The sequence below is a fragment of the Brachyhypopomus gauderio genome, chromosome 2 (genome assembly GCF_052324685.1).
Source record: "Brachyhypopomus gauderio isolate BG-103 chromosome 2, BGAUD_0.2, whole genome shotgun sequence".
Lineage (NCBI taxonomy): Eukaryota > Metazoa > Chordata > Actinopteri > Gymnotiformes > Hypopomidae > Brachyhypopomus > Brachyhypopomus gauderio.
Window position 1 is genome coordinate 39,910,629 of NC_135212.1, and position 25,077 is coordinate 39,935,705.

General features: G+C 44.8%; 1 protein-coding gene across 1 annotated transcript; it reads right to left on the bottom strand.

The window, feature by feature from the left end:
• Positions 1–676: 676 nt before the first annotated feature.
• Positions 677–9,459, bottom strand: wnt9b (wingless-type MMTV integration site family, member 9B). Its single transcript, XM_076995914.1, has 4 exons — positions 9,310–9,459; positions 7,955–8,208; positions 6,904–7,169; positions 677–2,486 (listed from the first exon to the last, which is right to left on the bottom strand). Exons 1-4 carry the CDS (start codon positions 9,393–9,395, stop codon positions 2,016–2,018), a joined length of 1,077 nt encoding a protein of 358 aa, XP_076852029.1. The 5' UTR covers positions 9,396–9,459; the 3' UTR covers positions 677–2,015.
• Between the last annotated feature and the right edge of the window lie 15,618 nt (positions 9,460–25,077).

Below are 25,077 nucleotides of genomic sequence, written 5' to 3' on the forward strand. Positions count from 1 at the left end.
GGGGCGATGGGGCCCTGCTAGGGGCGTGGCCAATGTTTAGCATGCCCTGTGTCCTGCAGGGGGTGTGGCCAGTGTCCGGCATGCCCTGTGCCCTACACAGTGTGGCCAATGTGCAGCGTGCCCTGTGCCCGACCGGGGCGTGGCCGACCGGCGCGAGAGAGTGCAGGTGTGCAGGGAGCCATGCAACACTTCAGAGGAGCTGCGATTTCCCCTGATTGGTAATGGGGGATAATGAACGGCTGGTATTTGCCTTCATAACAACAAAAAAAGGGGCTCAGACGAGTGGAGCAGGACGGGGGAGGTCTGGGGAGGACGGAGGAGGTCTGGGGAGGATGGAGGAGGTCTGGAGAGGATGGAGGAGGATGGAGGAGGTCTGGGGATGTCTGGGGAGGTCTAGAGAGGACGGGGGAGGTTATGGGAGGATGGAGGAGGTCTGGAGATGTCTGTGGAGGTCTAGGGAGGACAGGGGAGGTGAAGCGTTCTGGGAAATCCGTGCTCATTTGTCCTTGAAAGTGCAGCGTGAAACCACAACAAGCAGATCGTTAGCAAACATTATGCAGCTGTAGGACTACACACACACACACACACACACACACACACACACACACACACACACACACACATACACACACACACACACTGCAATAATCCACTAGTGATAGGTTTGTTCCCCTGTAGATGAATTCTCAGAATGGGGAGAGTTTTATTTTCTTGAGTATTATTGATGCTCACTTGGTTTATTTCTTTAAATATTAACAATTTAATAGCCCTTTAAAATAGATATAAATATATATATATATATTACATATATTTAATATCATTGCATATTTCAATCAGTTTTCCAGTTGTTTTTTCAAAAGGACTTTACTGAATTTTCTGTCCATGTAAATGCCTGCTGAATGCACGTATGTGACATTCTCCTCCACCAGACACAGACGATATTTACAATGTGACAATTATAAGTGCTTTGTAACTTCAGCTTGTTATTTGACCCTTATTTTGGTTATCTGAAAGATAGGCAGGTGGATAGACAGACATGTACACAGACAGACAGGTAGCTGAGGGGATTACTATCACACTGGCACATCAGCCCTTAAAGTTTGTTTAGGGTTGCCAGATCTTCCAAATGCCTCTTCCATGTCAGCACCTATTATAGTGTCCTCACTATGGCCTCGTGGAGATCTCAGCAGCGTGGAGACCTCGTCCTCTTGGAGACCCCGGTGGCATTTATGTAAGGCTTTAGTAGTGGTTCCTCACTACTGGAAGCCATGTCAGCATGGAAATCATGCAATGTTACAGTTTACTTCCATGACAACAGTAGTACTGCTCCTATTTCAGACAGGCATCTTGTCTGACAGGCCTCAGGGTCCTTGTCCAGCCTTGCCCACACTTGTCCAAGAGGGTGGAGTTGAAGTAGATGGAGCCCAGGGACTCGCCCTTCCCCATAATCTATCTTCCATCACACGTCCACATCTCCTCCTGCTTTTGTGTCTCTTTCTGAGTCTCTTTTGTCCGCTTTTTCATTCCAACTCACAAAATATCTCTCTCTCTACTACTACCAGTCTCTCTGCCACTCTCTCTATCAGTCTCTCCCAGTCTCTCTCTACCACTCTCCCTCTACCAGTCTCTCTGCCACTCTCTCTATCAGTCTCTCCCAGTCTCTCTCTACCACTCTCCCTCTACCAGTCTCTCTACCACTCTCTCTATCAGTCTCTCCCAGTCTCTCTCTACCACTCTCCCTCTACCAGTCTCTCTACCACTCTCTCTATCAGTCTCTCCCAGTCTCTCTCTACCACTCTCCCTCTACCAGTCTCTCTACCACTCTCCCTCTACTACTCTCTCTCTACCACTCTCTCTTTCTGCCACTCTCTATCATTCTCTCTACCAGTCTCTCTCTCTACCAGTCTCTTTCTCTATCACTCTCTACCAGTCTCTCTCTACCACTTTCTCTACCACTCTCTCTCTACCAGTCTCTCTACCATTTCATTCTCTCCCTCCATCCCCTCCCTCCTTTCTCAGTGCTCTTTACATGTGTACACCTCTTCTTCGCGTACACACGTCTGACACTCCACGTGGCAGCACCAGCGCACCTGGCAGTGACAGGAGAGGGTGGAGAGGCGGAGTGCAGTGTTGTAGCCCCGCCCACAGCACAGGCTGCTGCAGCTTGTGTCCTTGTCGCAGGGTCTTCCCGCCGTGCCGGGCGAGTAGCGCGACGCTCTGCAGAAGCTTGGAGACTCCTCCAGGAACACCAGCTCTGTGGGGCGGGGCCTGGGGCCAGTGTTGCCATGGAGCCGGGGACCTGCCAGCTCGGTCTCGCCAGTAGCGGCATTGGTGACGCTGAGCGCACGCACTGCCATGTCGTAGCGGAACTTGAGCAAGCGTCCCGTGTCGTGAAATGGGGAGAGCTGTTTCCAACACGTGCGGACGGCGCAAGACCCAGACACACCGTGACACTTACAGGTCGTCTTCAGACCACTCTTCACAGCCTAGGAGAGAGAGAAAGAGTTAGGGTTAGAGAGAAAGAGAGAGAGGAATGAGAGCAGTCCAAGTTGGAGACAGAGGAATAGAGACAGTGAGACAGCAAGAGTAAGACAGAAAGGGACAGATGGAGTGGGAGATGTCCTAATGAAGTATGAAAGGCATGCATATTATACACTTTGAGTAAGACCAAGGAGGAAAAGAGAGGAAGAGAACAGAGGACAAGAGAGGAGGACCCTGTCCATGTGGAACATGACGAGCAGAGCCGGCAGTCTGTCCAGGCTCACTCATTAGCAAAGACCTTATCTTGGCTTCCTATCTAACCTATCTGCTATCCTACAGATTGTGTGTGTGTTCTGGGATCGGGAGATTGTATGTACTCTGGGATCGGGAGATTGTTAGTGTTGTGTCGTTGAACGAATCATTTGAGTGAACGTACTGAATCGAATCACTTCCTCAGCTGATTCGTTCTTTTCTCAGTTCAGTAGTTGAGCTCAGCAGCGACCGTGCAGGCCAGCAAGGGAACTGCTGTGTGGTCTGTGAATCACCGAATCACCTGCGAATCTGGAGGCGGAGATTGTGAGACGGAGTTTCCTCTCATTGCGAGGGAACTGCGCATGCTCAGTGATTCGTTCACTGAACTGAGGGCTCTCGTTCACTCTCTGATTCGTTCACTGAATGTACTGTCACTGTTATTCACCCAGAGAACTGTTGCTAAGGACGTGATTCACGTTTGCGCTGCCACTCAATCACATTTTCTTTTTGATTGCACATTTAAGTTGATATTTTCTTCTGAATGTAGTTTTTATCTTAATTTTGCTCTTAATTAAATAGTTATTTAGCACTCAAAGTTGTAGGTTGGTTCATACTTATTTTTTGTATTATGCTACACTGATCCCGGACCACTTTGCGCTTCAGCTTTTGCGAATTCACTCTTTCAGGGGTTTTTATAAGATAATAATGGGAAAAATTTGCGGGCCTTCGCTTTTTCGCCAGTTGTCTGCGGAATTCGATTGGCAGAAAAAATATATATTTTATGATTTTTTACATGACAAATGTATAAAAATATATTATAAGTATTAATTCTAACAATAAAGGAATGTTATAAATAATAAAATAGTACGAATTACAGTAAATAGTGCATATTTACTCACGGAAACGAGAACCAGCATCGCTTGCCTGAGACGCTACTCGCCTACATGAGATTGTAAACAACACGACTGGTTGCTCACTGGACAAGCACACATGCACAGGACAGTGTGAGTATAGTTATTAAGGGAATGGGAAAGGTTTATGTAACGTAAAGCTGTGGGGCGGGTTTATAAAGCCTTAATATAGTGTATAAATACTTAAATAAATATACTGTTTCTACTTTGCAGATTTTCGGTTATTGCGGGTGGTTCTGGAATCTCCAGAATGCGATAAACGAGGGATTACTGTATTTGTAATGTGATTTATATTTCCTATAATAAACCCAACATTTAGTTGCATATTTTTTATTTATAATTTTTTTTACAACACTCTCGTCTCCTGGTCCCTGAGGCCATGAACTAAACTGAAACATGAACCGTTCAGCCGTGTATCAGTTAGTCCTGCCAAGCACTGAACAACTCGGTGAACAAATCTTTTGAACAAATCTTTTTAGTGAACTGATTCTAATGATTCAGTTCATCTAAAAGAACTACTGGGCCCATCACTAGAGGTCGTGTGTGTTCTGGGATCGGGTTGTTGTGTGTGTTCTGGTACCGGGTTGTTGCTCTGGGACACTCAAATCATCAGCTTGTGATGGTGATGGAAACAGGAGGACTATTTAACATGGAACATCTGATCTACTTTCTCTCTTCCCTCTCTCTCCCTCTCCCACCCTCTCTCTATCCCTCTCTCTCCCTCTCCCACCCTCTCTCTATTCCTCTCTCTCCCTCTCCCACCCTCTCTCTATCCCTCTCTCTCCCTCTCCCACCCTCTCTCTATTCCTCTCTCTCCCTCTCCCACCCTCTCTCTATTCCTCTCTCTCCCTCTCCCACCCTCTCTCTATTCCTCTCTCTCCCTCTCCCACCCTCTCTCTATTCCTCTCTCTCCCTCTCCCACCCTCTCTCTATTCCTCTCTCTCCCTCTCCCACCCTCTCTCTATTCCTCTCTCTCCCTCTCCCACCCTCTCTCTATTCCTCTCTCTCCCTCTCCCACCCTCTCTCTATTCCTCTCTCTCCCTCTCCCACCCTCTCTCTATTCCTCTCTCTCCCTCTCCCACCCTCTCTCTATTCCTCTCTCTCCCTCTCCCACCCTCTCTCTATTCCTCTCTCTCCCTCTCCCACCCTCTCTCTATCCCTCTCTCTCCCTCTCCCACCCTCTCTCTATTCCTCTCTCTCCCTCTCCCACCCTCTCTCTATCCCTCTCTCTCCCTCTCCCACCCTCTCTCTATTCCTCTCTCTCCCTCTCCCACCCTCTCTCTATTCCTCTCTCTCCCTCTCCCACCCTCTCTCTATCCCTCTCTCTCCCTCTCCCACCCTCTCTCTATCCCTCTCTCTCCCTCCTTCTCTTTTCCCTCTTGTCTCCATCTCTCAACCTGAGGGAAGAGCATGATCCCTTCTTCTCTTCATGTTCACACCAGCTTCTTTTCCTTTGCTGATTCTTCTCCCTCTCCTCTCCTCCTCTCCTCCCCTCTCTCCCCTCCTCTCCTCCCCTCTCTCCCCTCCTCTCCTCTCTCCCCTCCTCTCCTCTCCTCTCTCCCTCTCCTCTCCTCTCCTCTCCCCCTCTCCTCTCCTCTCCTCTCCTCTCCTCCCCTCCCTCTCCTCTCCCCCTCTCCTCTCCTCTCCCCCTCTCCTCTCCTCTCTCCCCTCCTCCCCTCTCTCCCCTCCTCTCCTCCCCTCTCTCCCCCTCTCCTCTCCTCTCCTCTCCCCCTCTCCTCTCCTCTCTCCCCTCCTCCCCTCTCTCCCCTCCTCTCCTCTCCTCCCCTCTCTCTCCCTCTCCTCTCCTCTCCCTCTCCTCTCCTCTCCTCTCCTCCCCTCTCCCCCTCTCCTCTCCTCTCTCCCCTCCTCTCCTCCCCTCTCTCCCTCTCCTCTCCTCTCCTCCCCTCTCTCCTCTCCTCTCCTCTCCCCCTCTCCTCTCCTCTCCTCCCCTCTCCCCTCCTCTCCTCTCCTCTCCCCCTCTCCTCCCCTCTCTCCCCTCCTCTCCTCTCCTCTCTCCCTCTCCTCTCCTCTCCTCTCCTCTCCTCTCCTCTCCCCCTCTCCTCTCCTCTCCTCTCCCCCTCTCCTCTCCTCTCCTCTCCCCCTCTCCTCTCCTCTCTCCCCTCTTGGTCTGGCTCAAGGTCTGTGTGTGCAGCTTCCAAGCAGATCCATTTTTTCGTGAGTACACAAATGACACGCGTCTCCATGCGTGCTTCTCGCTGGGGGTTTTGCTCTGTGTCTATGGTAGTTAGCAAAGGACGTCTAACTGGATGTACTGGTGAACCGCCATAGGTGGCCAAGAGTTCACCAGCTCCACAAAGAGCCCTGGGGTCAGAAAGAGGTCAAATCGCCACAGAGACAGAGGCTGAGGAGGAGGACGCCCACGGGGACGGAGCTGCTACACACATTGTTCCAGCCTGCACAGGTATGAAGACACCCTGAGGCCCATCCAAGTGTGTGTGTGTGTGTGTGTGTGTGTGAGACAGTGGAGGGTAACAGGCATACAGGCACCTCTACATTTTGGCTGAAGGTGTTAACTCAGGAAAGCAACAAAACCTGAAACAGATAAAAGCTCTCTCCCTCCCCCCCCCCCCCTCTCCCTCTCTCTCCCTCTCTATCTCTCTCTCAATCTTTCTCCTCCTCTCTCCCCCTTCTCTATCCTTCCCTCTCTCTCTCTCTCCCTCCTGCTCTATCATTCCCTCTGTCACTCTCTCTCATTCTTTCTCTCACTCTCTTTTTCTCTCTCCTGCTCTCTCCCTGAGGCGGTTTGTCTCCTGGTTATAGGGCCCGCTGTGGACGATCCTTAGAGGATTTATGGAAGTCTTTTAAGGGCACTGGTTGCAGGGCTGAGATCAGCCACGCAGGAGGCATACAGTATGTCGAAAACACACACTCCTGTTTTACAGAGGCCTCATCACATTATAATAAGTTTGATGGGAAGCCTCTAATTTTCAGAGAGCCCCCACAGCCTGCCCGGAGCAGAGGCAGGAACACCTGGCTCCACACGGCCTCCTGTTCACCTACCTCGCCCTTCCCTCACAGGCCACCTTCAGGCTCACCACGGGCCAGCTGCACCGCTCCAATCCCTGCCAAGATCTGGAGTCTGCACTCAGGTCAAACTAACTGTAAAAATGTCTCTCTCAACTTTTATATAAAATAAAATCATCTGCAATAAATATATTAAGTGCAGACCTAGACCTTCCCTACGAATGAGGACAAGTTTCAACCGTTTCCAACATGTTTCGTGTGTCATGTCACTCACCCGAACGCCAGCGTTTATATTATGAGCGTCCGTCTGCGCCCGCAGGTCCTTGCTGGCCCGTTTCTGGCCCAAGAACTTTTTGAGAAACTTGGTGCTGTATTTGAGGTTGTCTCCGCACACGCCCCACTGCCACGCCTCTCGGTGCTGGAGACCTGGCGAATCGTCGCACGTGCATCTCTCCATGCGTCCCGAGCTGCACGCTTTGGCCAGCGCGTGCGAGAGAGCCGCCGATGACACCGCCAAGAGGAATGCCGTCTCTTTGAAAGCTAGCGAAAGAATTATGTTCGTTTTTCATTGATGGGCTGTTCTTAAACAGGCCACTATACAATTACTCGTATAAAAAATCTATTTAAAAACTTTTTACGCTTCATATAATTAAATCTGCCTAATTCTGCCTAGAATTATAATACAAATGCTGAATGCTCCAGTGTAATTTACCATATTTTAAAAAGCCTCAACACTCTTTCCCTGCACCGCGATCAAACTGCGTCCTCAATAGGAAACGTGCGCGAGTTTATGTCTCACTATGTTTCCCCAAGGAACTAAACTGCGACGTTTATCAGGACTTTAGTCACAGTGCAGTAATCCCAAGAACACTGTTGTTTTCCGTCGTTGGGTGTATTTCCATCCAATTAATTGTTATTTTGACTAGAGTTTTTTTCTTAGATCAAAGTACGCGATCAGGCCACCCTTTCCTCTCAGAACTGGCCGCTCTTCCGTGAATTAAAAATATCTCCAGCGGCCCCGCGAGGCCCACCGCACAGGGATTCCTAACTTCCCAAGTCGGTAATTACCAGCGCTGACCTGCGCATGCATCTTAAACTCCCATTCTGCGTTTTTCAAAAGATTTACGCACATGTCCGCTTTAAAATACAGCGCTTTTAAAATAGTAAAAAAAAAACATTAATATTTTAAATACGATTTTCATCTATAAAGAGTTTTAACAGATTGTAAGTGTATTAGCCTACAGGTAAAAGAAATGGACATTCACATAGCATTTCTACAGAATATTTAATTTTTTATTTGGTTTTTCCATTCGATCATACCTCACCTCGTTTTAGAAGACTCCCTCGACCATCCATGCTACAGTTCCAGCGCTCATTCCGGAACTGATAACGGCACTCCAAAAGACTGAGGCGCACCGACTCGCGCAACGTCTCCGCCAGGCCCGGTTCGCGGCGACACAGGCGCTTTTGTCGGCGCGTCAGGGTCATCTGCTCGCATTGCTTCACGTGCGCTTTCCCGGTAGTCGGCTCACTGGAATACGGGCTCGGTAAAAAGACCAAGGGTTCACGTCCCATCAGTCTAGAAATAAAATAAAATAAAATAAAATAAAATAAAGAAATAAATAGACAGATAGATAGATGTGAAATATCTAAACAAATTTTTACTGACAGCGGTAATATTCTGGTAATAACTAAACACAAACTTTGACTTACTGATCATTCTAAAGACAAAACGGTTTTATTATTTTGCAAGATGTAGCCTACATTGTTGTTTTAAGATTCGTAATAGTAAGTTGTTACGCATTCAATTTGCTCACAAACGATAACATAAGCCAGTTATTTGCATGCGTGCCTACATGTTTGTTGTTGCGCACGTGCTTTGAATGCATTGTTCATTTGAATAGTTGCATTTGAATAGAGGTCTTACTCTAAAGACACCAAGCTATACGCGTTCCTTCTACGCATTCATTAAGAAAGAACGTCATCGCCATCTAACTTAGTGCACGTGGCGCACTTGGAATCCCACAAATATAAATGCGCACAATTTATTTTCTTATTATAAACATCACTCGCTTAATGCCCTGTCAACACAAGCCAGAAAGATCTTAATGATCAGGTAGAGTAAGGGCACGGACGCTCTGCCAAACCAGCGGGGCACGGCAGGCGGAAGACATCTGGGAACGGCGAGGGAGCGTTTCTCCTGCTCTGTTAACTACATTAAAAAGACATTAACAGCATGTTAAACGTTCCTGGGAAAATAAAGATCTGGGGAAATATATTTTAGCATTTTGTCCAGATAACGCCAACAAAAGCAGACACGCACTGAAAGTGCAGTATCTACTGGTCTATTCCTTTATTATGATAATAACCTTTAAAAACAAAACAATAGCAATAATAATAATGCTAATAAGTATGACATCTATTTTAAAAGTTCTTTACAAGAAGTGTTTCGTGAGAATTCTTAGACAAGTTCTTCTGTGAAAATAAAATCAAATTCTAACCATGCGTAATTGCGCACAACGTTCTCTAGATCGTCATGTGTCGCAACCTGTACGTAGCAACAAAGTTCTGCTGCACAATTAACGGGGAATCTGATTAAGACCACATTAGGATAATAAAAATGAGTCCCCGTGCTACTTCCGCGAAGAAGAGATCATACAAGTAGAAAAAGGTGGCTGACCCGAAATAGGCTGCCGCGTGGGAGAATAGGATGCAGAGGGCAATAAGTCGCAACAGGCACGCAGTCCTTGGAAGCCCGGTGCACATGATGACGGGTCGGCGCTGCTCTTCATTGCGTTGTCTATCCGCGTAGAAATCCCCGCTGCGCGGAACCACGCTGCCTCTTAAAGGGGCAGATACACATTTCAGCCCTGAGGGCAGGCGCGTTCCCAAGCGGGGTGTGACAACAGAGACCGCGTGATTTCCTGAGTGGTTTTCTGCTATTGGTTGCTGCCGTTTCACGAAAGCACTTCCGCTGGGAGAGTCGCGCTTACCTGTTCTATAACCTCAGCTATAACTAGATGTTAATTAATTAGTCATTCTGAGCTATCTTCTTGTTACATAGTTTTACTTTGTTATACCAAAGCTCTTAACAACAATTTAATTGTTTAAGAAAACTACCAAATACATCAAAGTTAACTAATTAATCAATCATGGGGTTTGTTAATTAATTAATTATCTATAATTAATATAATTAATCAATTATCATACCATAACACAAAGCACGTGCCAATCATTCTTAGTTCATTAAACCTTGTATAGTTCACTTTATATTGCTCACTTTTCACTATATATTATATTATTACAGGGACTCAAATGTTTAATGGTATCTTGATATATCTATAGTACTGAGTGCAAATTGTTGTATTTCATATATTTGAATCAGTCATAGTCACAGGTGCCCACCACCATGGCAACTACAGACCTGAGGATTTCACTGATGTAACATACCTGACTGAGCCAATAAAGGTCGAATGGCCAGGATCAGACGACACAGGAGTGTATAATACTGTGAGTTCAGAATCAGACGTGTCACAAAATGGACGACACACGCGTGTAATACGGTGAGTTCAGGATCAGACATGTCACATAATGGACATGTGTGTAATACTGTGAGCTTGCAGTGCTTCAGCCCCTGCCTGCACCCCAGTGGACAGCACTGTGTTTACTGGTGCTTAATGTGAACACTGTGTTTAAAAACGACGGCTCCATTCTCATTTCCTGTGCTTCATTAACCATCTGATGCTGTTTTCTGTTAGTAGCTGTCATCACCTCACATGGGATTGTGGGTGTAAACACAGCTATGGTCTCCTCATATCTCTGCCATCGGACCCTGCATTTCCAGGATGATGTCATACTCTTTGTTTGGGGCTCTAAGAGCGGATTCTGAAGGTGGGTCAGGTGCCTTCCCTGCTGGTGCAATGAGCAACAATATGGAACAGCAGGCTTCACATACAACAAGACCCACCAAACACCCCACACCTACACACACCACACTCCCCACACACACACACAACAAAACCCACAAATCACCCCACACCCCCATTACACACCACTCACATTAAAACCCACCAAACACCCCACACTCCCATACACACCACCTACACCTCACATATACACCCCACACACAACAAAATCCACCAAACACCCCATACCCCCATACACACCATCTACAACTCACATACACAGACACACCCCACACACAAAACCCATCAAACACCACACACCCACATCCTCCATACACACCACCCACACCTACACACACAACAAAAAAACCACAAAACATCCCACACCCATACACACGTCCCACACACAACAAAACCCACCAGACACCACAGGCTTTGCATACAACAAAACCCACCAAAAAACCAACACACACAGCCAATGGGCCACCCCCACACACCCCTCTGGTTCCACACACAACAAAACCCACCAAACACCCCACACCTCCCATACACACCACCCACACACCCACAGGCTTCACATACAACAAAACTCACTAAACACACACACACACACACACACATCACCCACAGTTTTCACATACAAAGAAACCCACCAAAAACCCGACACACACACAACAAATCTCACCATACAACCCATACCTACAGGGTAGATAGGTCCAATGGGGCAATTATGATGAGATGAGACGTATCAGTCACTTTGTTAATTTTTCCAAAGATAAATGGAAAAATGAGTAAAGTCCCCTAGTGGTGTTTAAGTGCATTGCATGGTTTTAGCATGACTGTGCTACTCCTGATCCCCTAAAAATCGTAAAGGTGTTTTAACATGTACTTTATTGGGACAGACTCTATGAACATGATTCATGTGTTTGGTGCCTAGTGTTACCCACTTACCAACGAGCCTCCTGCCACAAAATAAACATATAGTGCCATCTAGAGGATTTCTGTGAATGATAATAAATTACCAACACACTCTCGTTCCAATGGAACGTATATGTACATATTTACATCTACATATTTTATTGCTAATTCTGATAACCTGATGATCTTTCTCTCTCTCAAGTGTGGTTATATGTATCATGATTCCAGGTAAGTAACTACAGTGTGCTTACATTGGTATCATTGGTATGATACATGGAGATATAAAAAATTGTAGTGAAGTACACAAAGTTTCAAGAGAAACAGGACATCTCAGACAGAGTGATCAGCTCAGTCTGAAACACCCTGTTTCTCTGGTAACTTTGATTTATAATTTATAATCGCTCTTTCTCATATACACTGCTCAAAAAAATTAAGGGAACACTCAAATAACACATCCTAGATATGAATGAATGAAATATTCTCATTGAATACTTTGTTCTGTATAAGTTGAATGTGCTGACAACAAAATCACACAAAAATCATCAATGGAAATTTATTAACCAATGGAGGCCTGGATTTGGAGCCACACACAAAATTAAAGTGGAAAAACACACTACAGGCTGATCCAACTTTGATGTAATGTCCTTAAAACAAGTCAAAATGAGGCTCAGTATTGTGTGTGGCCTCCACGTGCCTGTATGACCTCCCTACAACGCCTGGGCTTGCTCCTGATGAGGTGGCGGATGGTCTCCTGAGGGATCTCCTCCCAGACCTGGACTAAAGCATCTGCCAACTCCTGGACAGTCTGTGGCGCAACGTGACATTGGTGGATGGAGCGAGACATGATGTCCCAGATGTGCTCAATTGGATTCAGGTCTGGGGAACGGGCGGGCTAGTCCATAGCTTCAATGCCTTTGTAAACCAGGTTATAAACCACAGCACACAGGAACCTCGCACAGGGGCGGAGCCACCGCGATTACGTCATTGTCGGCACGCGGAACCTCGCGCCGGCCGCGACGCGTCATGTATAAACCAAGCTTGACTCGCTCAGGGATTACGGCACATGCAGCACTAGTGCCCATACATTTACATTGTAATGGTCCAATGAAGGTAATTTAAAAACCAGGACATTTCCTCACAGGATGTGAAATACGTCCCGGGAAATACGGACGTTTGGTCGCACTACACAGTAGACAAATCATTTTTCTGCAGTTAGCAGCGAATGACTCGACATGCATATTACCAGAGGTGGGTAGAGTATTCAACAATTTTACTCAAGTAAAAGTACAGTTACTTGAACCAAATGTTACTCAAGTAAAAGTATGCATCCCAAAAATTTACTTGAGTAAAAGTAAAAAAGTACTTTGATTAAAAGCTACTCAAGTAGTGAGTAAATGCATGAGTACTGTCTCGTGTCAATAAATCATGGGAAATTGAATTACGGGAAACAATGACTTTTAATGATAAAAATAATTTATTATAAATAAATATTATATATAAATTATTTATTATAAATAATGTGTATTTTTGTTTGTTCCTAATTATTAGACCTGTGTAACTTTAATGTGTTCCACAAAGGCACTAACTGATGAGACTGTCAGCCAATACGTGTAGCTACAACTTGACACCAACTGAATCAATTTGTAGCAGACTTAATCATCCTATAGGCCTATTGCTAGTGTGTACAATCAGTGTGAGAACTGGTTTTTAGTATTGCACTGCGTTACATTTAATAATTACATCATACAAACGTTATGCCTCAGAGATATAGCATTACACAAAATTATACATACATTTACCTCTGATCCACATCTATGATTCAATGAGTTACTAGTTCGCTCTGGCGCCAACCACTGACGATCGATCGATCGCGATATAACACTTAATTTGTGTCCATTTTACCCCACCCCCGTCAACAATTTACGTTCACCACCCAAACCCCCACCCCCACCCCGTTTTAAATCTCACTAAAAGTGATCTTGAAAACTTGGCAACCCTGCAGCGCATTATACAGCTGTCCTTTTACACGTTTGTAATGTAAACATTTGCGTATGTAAAAGTTTGCGTATGTGATCACGTGACTGACCGGCTTCATTTGATTGGTCACTCATACTCGGGTGACGAGACGTTGGTCAGTTTTCTCACTGAAAAGACGAATTATTTACAAAACGAAAGTAACGGTAGCGCGCGGCGCAAATCCGATTGTAACGAGTAAAAGTCGCGTTTTTCTCACCACATATTTACTCAAGTAAAAGTAAAAGTCTTTCATATTAAAACTACTCCTACAAGTACATTTTTGTCCAAAAAGCTACTTGAGTAAATGTAACGGAGTAAATATAACGCGTTCCTACCCACCTCTGCATATTACTATTACGAGTGCCATCATATCGCTTGTGTTTTTCAGATTTCATATGAGAATCCAGCACTTTACAACCCATTGTACCAAGTTTGAATGTTTTTCGGCAAGTTCACAACGCGCCTCATACGAATTACTGGAAGGTTTCAGCCAGCCACAATATTTTTCATCCTCCAGCCACTTCACTGAATGGACATTTACCCATGTCTGCATTGGAGCCTTGTATTGTTATTCCCGCCGCAGCCCTCAAATAAAAGCAGCTTGTTAGGCAGCTAAAGCATCGTCTGCTGTTTCCACCTGTTAGGTGACGTACTACTGCCATTAGGCGGAGTATACGGCCGTTGCGGAAATGATAATTATTGTGGGATATACAGAAAAACTGAGCAACACACTTATTTAATGCCTCCCCTCCTAAAATTCCAGACATTTAAAGACATTTTTAGACCTTGAATATGTAAAACTAAATTTAAGACTTTTTAAGGACCTGCGGGTACCCTGAAACCAGGATACCATATTTAAATATGAAAGCTGTTATTAAATATTCTAATTTAATTAAGAAATAGTTTTCCAGATATTAATACAAAAATGACAAAGAATAATATTTTTATTTGATTTATTTTGTAAAATTTCCATTGGGTACACTGAATCCAGCCAGCCAATCAGGTGGCGACTTGGACAGAAGGGGAGTTTGTTCCCGCTGACAGAGATTTCGGTTCTCTTTGCATCCTGCCAGCAGACGAGAGTGAGGGTTCTCCTGCTGCAAGACAGATAGCAACGAATTTAAACATTCAAAAACAAGTTAAATTAGATATTTATTAACCTGTTGCTAACTGGTTAATAAATAACTGAGGGAAAGTATTTCATCGAGGAACGACCAACGTATGACACTTGTACTGGTCAGGTTTTTTTTGTTGGTTGGATGATCACATTCGGACCAATCCATTGATGGCGAGCCTCCCAGACTAACCTAGAGGGTTTTCTACATTCCATGGGCAACCACTGAATTGAAACTTCCTTGAGTTGAGCTATAAATATCAACAATAACTGGTAGGAGGAACACTTACCTTGCAAACTCCATGGACTGAATAGTTCCATCAACTGTGGGACTAAAAGAGAAGGACATTAACATAAAGACACCCATTGAATTCACATTGATTTAATCACCTTGAATATTTTGATTTATTGATATATTAATATATTTATTTATTTTCTACCCAAATTATATTATTTTGTGTTTTGTTTACTTACCCTTTGTAAATAAATGCGAATGCCTTTTCAAATGCCCAATTTTCTTGAGTTGCTGGTTGCCTGAGCTCCGTAGCGATCCTGGTACTCTTCTGATTGGCCCATGTGTATACCAGTTTAATGTATACATACTCTGTCCACATATCTAAACGCTGATTATTTATATACTTACCTGTTATTATATATTTTTTACTATAGCTGTTGAGTATATATTTATTTTACACATATATAGATATTTATTGCTTATGTACGTTACACCTTCATCTTCAACTGCTGACACACTCCAGCCACATGAGGTCTAGCATTGTCCTGCATTAGGAGGAACCCAGGGCCAACTGCACCAGCATATGGTCTCACAAGGGGTCTGAGGATCTCATTTCGGTACCTAATGGCAGTCAGGCTACCTCTGGTGAGCACATGGACGACTGTGCGGCCCTCCAAAGAAATGCCACCCCACACCATTACTGACCCACTGCTAAACCGGTCATGCTGAAAGATGTTGCAGGCAGCAGATCGCTCTCCACGGCGTCTCCAGACTCTGTCACGTCTGTCACATGTGCTCAGTGTGAACCTGCTTTCATCTGTGAAGAGCACAAGGCACCAGTGGCGAATTTGCCAATCCTGGTGTTCTCTGGCAAATGCCAGGCATCCTGCACGGTGTTGGGCTGTGAGCACAACCCCCATCTGTGGACGTCGGGCCCTCATACCATCCTCATGGAGTCGGTTTCTAACCGTTTGTGCAGACACATGCACATTTGTGGCCTGCTGGAGGTCATTTTGCAGGGCTCTGGCAGTGCTCCTCCTGTTCCTTCTTGCACAAAGGCGGAGGTAGCGGTCCTGCTGCTGGGTTGTTGCCCTCCTACGGCCTCCTCCACGTCTCCTGGTGTACTGGCCTGTCTCCTGGTAGCGCCTCCAGCCTCTGGACACTACGCTGACAGACAGAGCAAACCTTCTTGCCACAGCTCGCATTGATGTGCCATCCTGGATGAGCTGCACTACCTGAGCCACTTGTGTGGGTTGTAGAGTCCGAGTGTGAAAGGACCACCAACATTCAAAAATGACCAAAATATCAGCCAGAAAGCATAGGTACTGAGAAGTGGTCTGTGGTCGCCACCTGCAGAACTATTCCTTTATAGGGGGGGTCTTGCTAATTGCCTCTCATTTCTACCTGTTGTCTATTCCATTTGCACAACAGCAGGTGAAATTGATTCACAATCAGTGTTGCTTCCTAACTGAACAGGTTGGTTTCACAGAAGTGTGGTTGACGGAGTTATATTGTGTTGTTTAAGTGTTCCCTTTATTTTTTTTGAGCAGTGTATATAGGCTATATAGTGTGTGTGTGTGTGTGTGTGTGTGTGTGTGTGTGTGAAAGAGAGAGAGTGAAAAACAAAAACAGACTTGAGACATTCACAGTCATCTAACCAGCTTTAAACAAACGTAAATAAATATATAAAATAGACAAATACATCTTAATAATTAAATATGTGAAAAAGAAATTTCAGATAAGAAGAGGTACAACACTTTGCTTGGATGTATGTTCTGTTTCTCTTTACTCTTCAAATGATAAGACTGATCTAACCAAAACATCTTTAAAAGAGGCTAATAATTGACAGCTTTGATTCTACAGAGAAATGCTAGCTGGTTAAGCAAAAAAAACAAAACAAAAAATCTAGTTTAATTAATTAATCAAAATTAATCGCATTTCAGTATTTAACATGAGAAATATTAATTTAAGTTTGAATGATGAATGAATCAATGAACATAAGCATAAACTTCAACATCTTGTTTATTTTTCCACCAGTCTACTACACAGACCAATAGATGAGTGCAGAAAACAGAGCAAACACTGGAAATTCTGACCAAAAATGTTTAATTTTGGGAGATTTGCTCAGGATATTGGAAGAATAAGAAGTAAATCAGAAGATGTTTTTAATACCATTTTAGATTTTTTTTTTATTTCCCAGGCCTCTGCCACAGCGATAAAGTCCTCTACAGAAGAGGGTTTTCCATCCACAGAGTGTTTGTGCATTTTGAAAATGCGCATGAAAAAAGCTGGATGGAAAATAGAGGTGTGCCAAAAAATCGATTCATATATCAAAAATCGATTCTCATTTACTACAATTCAGAATCGATTTTAAATGTCCAAAAATCGATTCTAAGTCGTGGTGAAGTCTCGAGTTACATAATTACAAAATTATGCGAGACTTTACGCAGCAGGTTCTGGGACACACTCATGCGCGGAAAAGGTTCAAAACAGATGGAGGAAAGAGATATTCAACCTGTCCGGTCTTTATTTAAGGCAAAAATATGGGTTCATTTGGTTTTTACCGAATGCCGGGGAAGACCGAACTGGACACAATGTAGCTCGTGTGCAAGGCTTGTGTAACGCGGAGAGCACCGGAGCGTTAATATAGAGAAGGGTGAGAAATAATATAGAGAAGGGTGGACCCAAGTGAAATAATATAGAGAAGGGTGAGAAATAATATAGAGAAGGGTGGACCCAAGTTCCGGTTCGCAAGATCAAGACATTTGACACTCGTCAAATGTATTAGCGAGAGGGAAACATGCACAGCGACCCAGAACGAACAAACAAAACAACACGGAAGACTCAACGTGCAAGAGAATAGAAACCAAAACCGTGAGGTCACGGAGTAAATAGAAACAAAAAAAAACAACGCGGAAAATACAACACGTGAAAAACACTGAACCGCAGAGAGACGGGAGAAAGAAGCAAAATAACAACAGTAACTAAAAATAGCGCGTATAAATGCAACGCGAAAACGAAACCAAGGACGCCAGCAGAAGTAACTGGCAAAAAACGCCGCAGCAAAATAAAACCCTTCCCAAAAACGGATAGGAAGAAATACAGGATTGGGAAAAGTGACGCAGGAAGCGACGCAGGAGATAGATACTCGAATAAGTAAAGAGAAAGCATAACAGAGAGGTGGAGAGACCATTAAACGATAAGCAATCACAGAGACTGGCTGAGAATGTACGGTTATGCCGGTTTAGTCTGGGACTGACTGTGGTGCCCCTAGCAATGGCTGGGGGAACTGCATCCGAGCCAGCCCTGACAGCTTGCAAAATGAAGCTCAAAGATTTTGGTAACAACAAAAACCATTTTATTTTACCAAAGCACTTAATTTTTGGTAATTAAATGTGAAATACACTTAATTTTCTGTATTTGTCATTCTGTCTTGCAAAGCAGACTGTAGTAGATCATGCAGATTTTATAGACTGAAGCAGACATTTTTATAAATCAAATCGTTTTTTGAATCGAAAATTGTTTTGAATCGAAAATTGATTTTGAATTGAATCGTGGCCCCCAAAATCGGAATCGAATCGTGAGATAGTAAACGATTCCCACCCCTAATGGAAAAAGTCCAAAATTCGAAAAAAGCCCCAAATATCGCAAAAAGATTTTTACGCTAGGAGGAGGTAGAAAAGTTAGATTATCGCATCGCCAAAATTTGGAAAAACTGGATGGAAAAGGGTTTTTCGCATAAACGATGACGTATCATGCCTCAAGTTATGTGGTTCTGTACATGATCGTGATGTAAAGATGGCAAATGCATACAAAAACAGTTCTGGAGAGAGCAAAAATTGAATTTAACTTCTCCATGTATAGAAAAAAAAAGAAAAAAATGTTTCAAAACCTCAACGTGCAAAAATGCGTAACTGCCAGATGGATGTAAAAACCACTATTGTTTGGCGTCCTCTCACGTGATCTAAAGTTTATTTGCATAACTGTAATGAATGGTTATATACTGGATACTGCATACTGGTCCTCGTAGTAGTATGCAGTACAGTTTCCAGTATGCGACAAAATCAAAGCATACTATGGGGTCACGTGAATGTGTAACCACCCATGATTAGTGTAACGTGGGTCCACTGACTACAGAGGACCCATGGGGTTTTTTGTTTGATGGGCTCAGGAGCAAACTCCAAACACAAACGGTGAACTGAGGCCTTCGCGAGGAGCGGGAAACGCAGAAAATAAAAGCAGAGAATACGTCTCTGAAAATCCCAACAGAAAACACACGGAGGCAACGACTCAACGTGTCAGCACAAAACAGGGGCACAAACGAACAAAAAAAAGAAACCTAAGAACCAAAAACACACGGAGGCAATAACTCAACGTGTCTGCACAAAACAGGAGCACAAACGAACAAAATAAAGAAGCCAAAGAACCAAAAACACATGGAGGCAATAACTCAACGTGTCTGCACAAAACAGGAGCACAAACGAACAAAATAATGAAACAATGATACAGGAAGGGAACAGTGAAGGAAAACTTGAGGTAGGCCAGGAAGGGCGCAGGAGAGAGACTCGAAGTGGAACAGGGGAAAGACAAAAACAAACGAGAGAGAGAACGCACTAGAGAGGAGTAGTAATTTCAGCATATCAGTCCAGTCCTATCAGCCCTGCATTGGCTCCCAGTTAAATTCCGTATTGACTTTAAAATTCTTCTATTAACTTATAAAGCATTGCACGGGCTTGCTCCTGAGTACCTTCAGGAACTTATTTCCTATTACGAACCCCCACGCCCACTAAGATCACAGGGTGCTGGTCTTTTATTAGTTCCAAAAATTAATAAGGTAACAGCAGGGGGAAGAGCCTTTTCTTGTAAGGCCCCCCAGCTTTGGAATAATCTTCCTAAATGCGTCCGGGACTCCGACACAGTCACAATCTTTAAGTCTAGGTTGAAAACCCACTTATTTAGTTTAGCGTTTGATAATTAATATCCCCCTTAGATAAAAGTACAGATCCAGGGGTTCATAGACAAAGGGTTTTATGGTAGACTGGGGCGCTGGTGCTGTCGTCCTGTCACTGCTCGTGGTCACTCAAGTTTGTTGACAGTGCAGTGGACGGATGCCATTGTCTCAGAATACCCCCAAGCCTATGTTACCTTCTGGTTCTGCCTTTTTAGCTAGGCTGTAATAATTTAACTAAATGCCGGAGTTGCTGCCACACTACGGAAATGTTTATAATTTTACCTGTCCTGTATATGTCCTCATACAGAGCTAATTTTCCCTGTTTCATTTCTCCACATGGCTGCCCGCCTGTTTGAGGAATAATGAGATGAGGAGACCAGCGATCCATCCTGAGCCAGCCACCTCCTGCCTAACCGGATGCATACATCATGATGGACATTATTACATCTTTTTCCTTTTCTTTCTCTTCTTTCTGTCTAAATTGTTGTTGTTGTCATGGTGACCGGTGTCGGCCAGAGGAGAATGGGTTCCCCCCCTGAGTCTTGGTTCCTCTCAAGGTTTCTTCCTCATGCAAAAAACTAGGGAGTTTTTCCTTGCCACTGTCGCCTTTGGCTTGCTCACTGGGGGCTAGGACTCGGCACTTGTAAAGCTGCTTTGTGACAACAACTGTTGTAAAAAGCGCTATATAAATAAAATTTGATTGATTGATTGAAAAGAGATTGAATAGTAAAAAGAATAGAAATATAAAACATTATTAGGATAGTCAACATTATAGGCCAAGGAAAAAAGGTAGGTTTTAAGGTGGGCTTTGAATTCGTTTATTCCTGTTATACACCTAATATCCAGGGGTAACGAGTTCCACAGTCTGAGAGCAGCAACAGAAAAGGCCCGGTCCCCTTTCTGTTTCAGACGAGACTGTGGAACATTCAATAATGATTTACCAGTAGACCGAAGTGACCTTTGGGGCTGGTAAGGGAGCAACGCGTCGCTTAAATACACCGGTGCCATGGAGGGCTTTAAAAACAAAGAGCAAAACTTTAAAATGTACCCTATATTGTTTTATATATATATATTAGCCTACATGGATATTATTACAATTTAGTCCATACTAAAATGTGAAAATGTATGTGTAAATAACAGGTAAACGCATTAGCTTATAAGTCTGCTTTTTATTGTTATGTTTAACTTTGAGCATAAGCTTGTAGCTAGCTGTACATTAAACTCGTGTTCTTTGTACACTTCGTTACACATCCTTTTTACTTTTAAATAATGTTAAGCACACCGGTATTTTTTCATACACTCCTTTTCATACATCCATGGTCCTTTCCAGCTAAGCAAAGCTGGTGCCAAGTCATGCTAGCTAGGATTCATGGGAGCCAAGGTAAAGTTTAAAGAAATGATCGCTACGCTAATCAATACAAAGATGTATCTTCGCGTCGTCTGCAGTTGGAGTGAGTGATCAGGTATTTCATTCATAGTGGATTTTGAGTGCACCATATTAGGCTAGTTTAGTTTATATCTTTGGGACTCTAAACGCAGACGGAGAGTGGCGCGCATTTCCGAAAAATGTGTGTTCGTTATTTGCATAATAGCACTGGATAAATGCAGTTAGCATCGCGTTAGCATCACTTACCACCAGCTAAGTGGACATCTAGACTCCCTGATATTATCTTCCAATAAACAGGCAACAGTTGAACAGCCTTGTTTAGATTAATGGACAAGTTTGGCTCTGTTGACAGCACTGTCAGCAAAAATTAAGAATAGCTCTACTGCAATAACAACACAACAGTCAGTATGTTTCATATATACATACATAGCACTCCCTATATCAGGGTGAAAATACACATTTTTGGCTTTTTAAGGTCTTGGCAAAAGTTGGCACAAGTTACACTGTAAAAAATGTTACCCCATATTTACTCAATAAATTTGAGGCAACAGATTACAAGCAATACTTTTGAGTAAATATTACTAGGCTTTCACTCAAAACCAAAAAACGAATTCATTTTAACACTTTGAAAAGGTTAATTTAGTAAGTAAATACAATATATGAAATAATCAATTTCAAACTACACACAAATATTGAGTGGATTCAAAGTGCAAACTAGAAATAGTACTAATAAAATTAAGTTGACTATACAGCACATAATTAGCCATATTTACTCAATAAAATTAAGGCAACAGACCCTAACCCTAGGCCTTGAATATGGAAAACTAAATTTAAGACTTTTTAAGGACCCGCGGGTACCCTGATTAAACAAATTAACTTTAACCATTTTAGTTTAACCATTCAGTACCTGTAAATGGAAAACACAGAAAAAAAGAAAACAAAAAAGTCCAACAAGCTCATTGAAATCACTTTATTAAACCACTGTCACTGCTAACAGTACTAATGTAACGAATCACGGGGCGGGTGTGACGCAAACGCAAGTATTCAAATTATTTATCAAATAAAGGAAACAAAACACTAAACAAAGGAGAGCAAACAAGGAAGGAGGTAAGTAGACTAGGGAGAACATGCAAAGGACTAGACAGAAAACCTACCAACTGAAACCTACCACGACAGAATAAACATACTACGACAAACACTTAAGATAACGTGAACACAATATAAACAGGATCAGAATTCCACACGAACATAAGGGCTAAGACACTCGGGCACAAAACACCAGTAACACAGGGCAGCTTAACTGAATAAACATATAACCAACAAGCACAAGCATAAAACACAATAACCAGAACCATTAATTAATTTTTTTTTTAGGCCCACCTCCACCCCCCCCCATCTTTGGAGGACAACTTTGTTTTTATATCAAATAATAGATCAAATTATACACTGCGCGAACGCACATTAAATAGACAGAAGAATGAGGTGAGAAGAATAATGACGAGACACACCCGCACCCACGGAGATAGACAGACGCAGACGACGTTAACACACGCCCCAAAGGGAGGCTTCGGGAACTGTAACGTGACAGACGCCCCCACCAAGGGCACTACCCGTCCTGGGGTGCCAACAGGACCGAGTCCCCCGAACCCACGTCGATGGGCGGATCCGAAGCGCCCAGTCCTGCGTCTGGGAGATGACCGCCCTCGGTGGAGAGTCCGCCACGAACAGCCTAGAACACCCTCCCTGGGAAGACGGGGGAAAACACGTTAGACACATTAAACGGGACGTTTACGAACACACAAACAGGAACATTAACACACAGAGGCACGAAAGGGAAAAGGAGATTAGGCAGACATACGGGAATACATATGAACACAGGGACAGACACACATGCAACAGGCGCCAAGCTACGCGCCAGGAGGAGAGCGATCAGGGGAGAGAGACCGGGAGCTGCTGGTGCTGCAGGCGCTGCGGTGGGTGGTCCTCCTCCTGCCCTCGCTGCAAACCCTCCACCGGGCGCAACGCGGCTGGCGGACGCGCCAGGCGCAGCGCGACTACTCCCTCCTCTCGGTGGGCCATACGGGAGTCCCTCCCCGCCCCGGGATCTCCCTCTGGGCCCGGCAGTGGGAGTGCCTTCCTCCTCCATCACCTCCTCACTGCCACGACTCCAGCTCATGGGCTGCCCCGAGCTGCCACCCCGGGAACAGTCCATTTCGCTGACTTGGGAGCGCTCGGGGGATGAGCCCGCCTCTGGACACTTCCTCCTTTTCACTGTCCCGGCGGAGAGCTCCGAAGGGGGTGGCCTCTCCTCCTCCATGTAGGAGCACCCTTCATCCTCCTCCTCTCCACCGTCGCGATGGAGGGTAGTCCTCATCCTCCTCGCCGTAGTCTGTGGCGGGCGTGGAGCACACTGACGGAGGGTAGTCCTCATCCTCCCCTCCTTCACCGTAGTCTACGGTGGGGGCGGAGCACACCGACGGAGGGTAGTCCTCATCCTCCTCGCCGTAGTCTGTGGCGGGTGTGGAGCACCCCGACGGAGGGTAGTCCTCATCCTCCCCTCCTCCACCGTAGTCCACGGTAGGCGCGGAACAGATCGAGGGAGCAGGTTCTTCTTCCTCCTCTTCCTCTTCCTCCGATTCCTCCACCTCGCTCTCGGGGGTCTTCTCCGTTGAGCAGAGTCCGAGGTGACCTACCCCCAGGGGCGAGGGGTCTCGGGATGGAGAGGGGTGTTGCTGTCTCCACCATCGCTCCGCAGCTTCGCGGAAGCTCTCCGCCTGCTCAGCGCTGCCGGCTTCTTGAGCCTGACGCAGCATGGCTCCGCAGAACGGGTCCTGCTCCAACACCTCGCGGGGTACGGAGGCGTTACGGTGCTGGGCAGGGGAAGAGCCATGGTAGTGTTTACTGGGTCTCCTCCCCTTCTTTGCCCGGGTGGCGTAGCCTGGCATGCTTTGGTGTCTATTGTAGGCTCGTCGTTCTGTAACGCTGGCGGCTTGACGAAGGATGAGACACGGAATTCCGTGGACTCTGCGACGGCCGCTGTTTTTTGAAGATGGTGTCTTTGACGTTGTTGCAGTGACTTTAGTACATTCAAAATAATGTAAATTATTTAAAATATGTCCATTCCGGAAGTAAACAAAGTTGCAGGTGTTTATTTTGGTTGACTGAAATAAGAATTTGCATATTTTGCAGACTGTATTAATAGGTTTTAATACAGTATCAGCAAAATTACCAAAATGTGAAAAAAAGCTAAAAGCTATTAAACTAGCCACTAGGGTGCACACACCAGTGTATTTTAGTGCCGGTCCCAAGCCCGGATAAATAGGGAGGGTTGCGTCAGGAAGGGCATCCGGTGTAAAAACTGTGGCAAATCAAATGATGTGGATCAAAAATAGAAATTCCATACCGGATCGGTCGAGGCCCGGGTTAACAACGACCGCCACTGGTGCTGTTGTCCAACAGGGCATTAGCAGAAATTGGACTACTGTTGGGATAAGGAGGAGGAGGAGAGGGGGGAAGAGGGTTCTGAAGCTGAAGGAGAGGAGGCAGAGCAGGAAGGTGAAGGTTAGAGTTGTCACGTTGAATGTGGGCTCTATGACAGGTAAAGGGAGAGAGCTAGCTGATGCGATGGAGAGGAGGAAGATAGATATACTGTGTATACAGGAGCCCAAGTGGAAGGGGAGCAAGGCCAGGAGCATTGGTGGTGGCTTCAAACTCTTCTATCATGGTGTAGACAGGAAGAGAAATGGAGTAGGGGTAATCCTGAAGATGAGTTTAAGAAGAGTGTAGTGGAGGTAAAGAAAGTAAGTGACAGGGTGATCTGTGTAAAGTTAGAGATTGATGAGGTGATGATGAATGTCATTGCTTATGCTCCTCATGAAGGTTGTGATATGGAGGAGAAAGAAGAATTCTGGAGAGAGTTAGA

Bases quoted from the DNA above. Each gene is read 5' to 3' on its own strand.
- wnt9b (XM_076995914.1), bottom strand. From the start codon at position 9,395: ATGTGCACCGGGCTTCCAAGGACTGCGTGCCTGTTGCGACTTATTGCC. The intron at 8,209-9,309 runs GTCAGCCACCTT...TTTTATTTCTAG, and splicing joins CACGCGGCAGCCTATTTCGG to ACTGATGGGACGTGAACCCT. The intron at 7,170-7,954 runs GTGAGGTATGAT...TTCTTTCGCTAG, and splicing joins AGGGAGTCTTCTAAAACGAG to CTTTCAAAGAGACGGCATTC.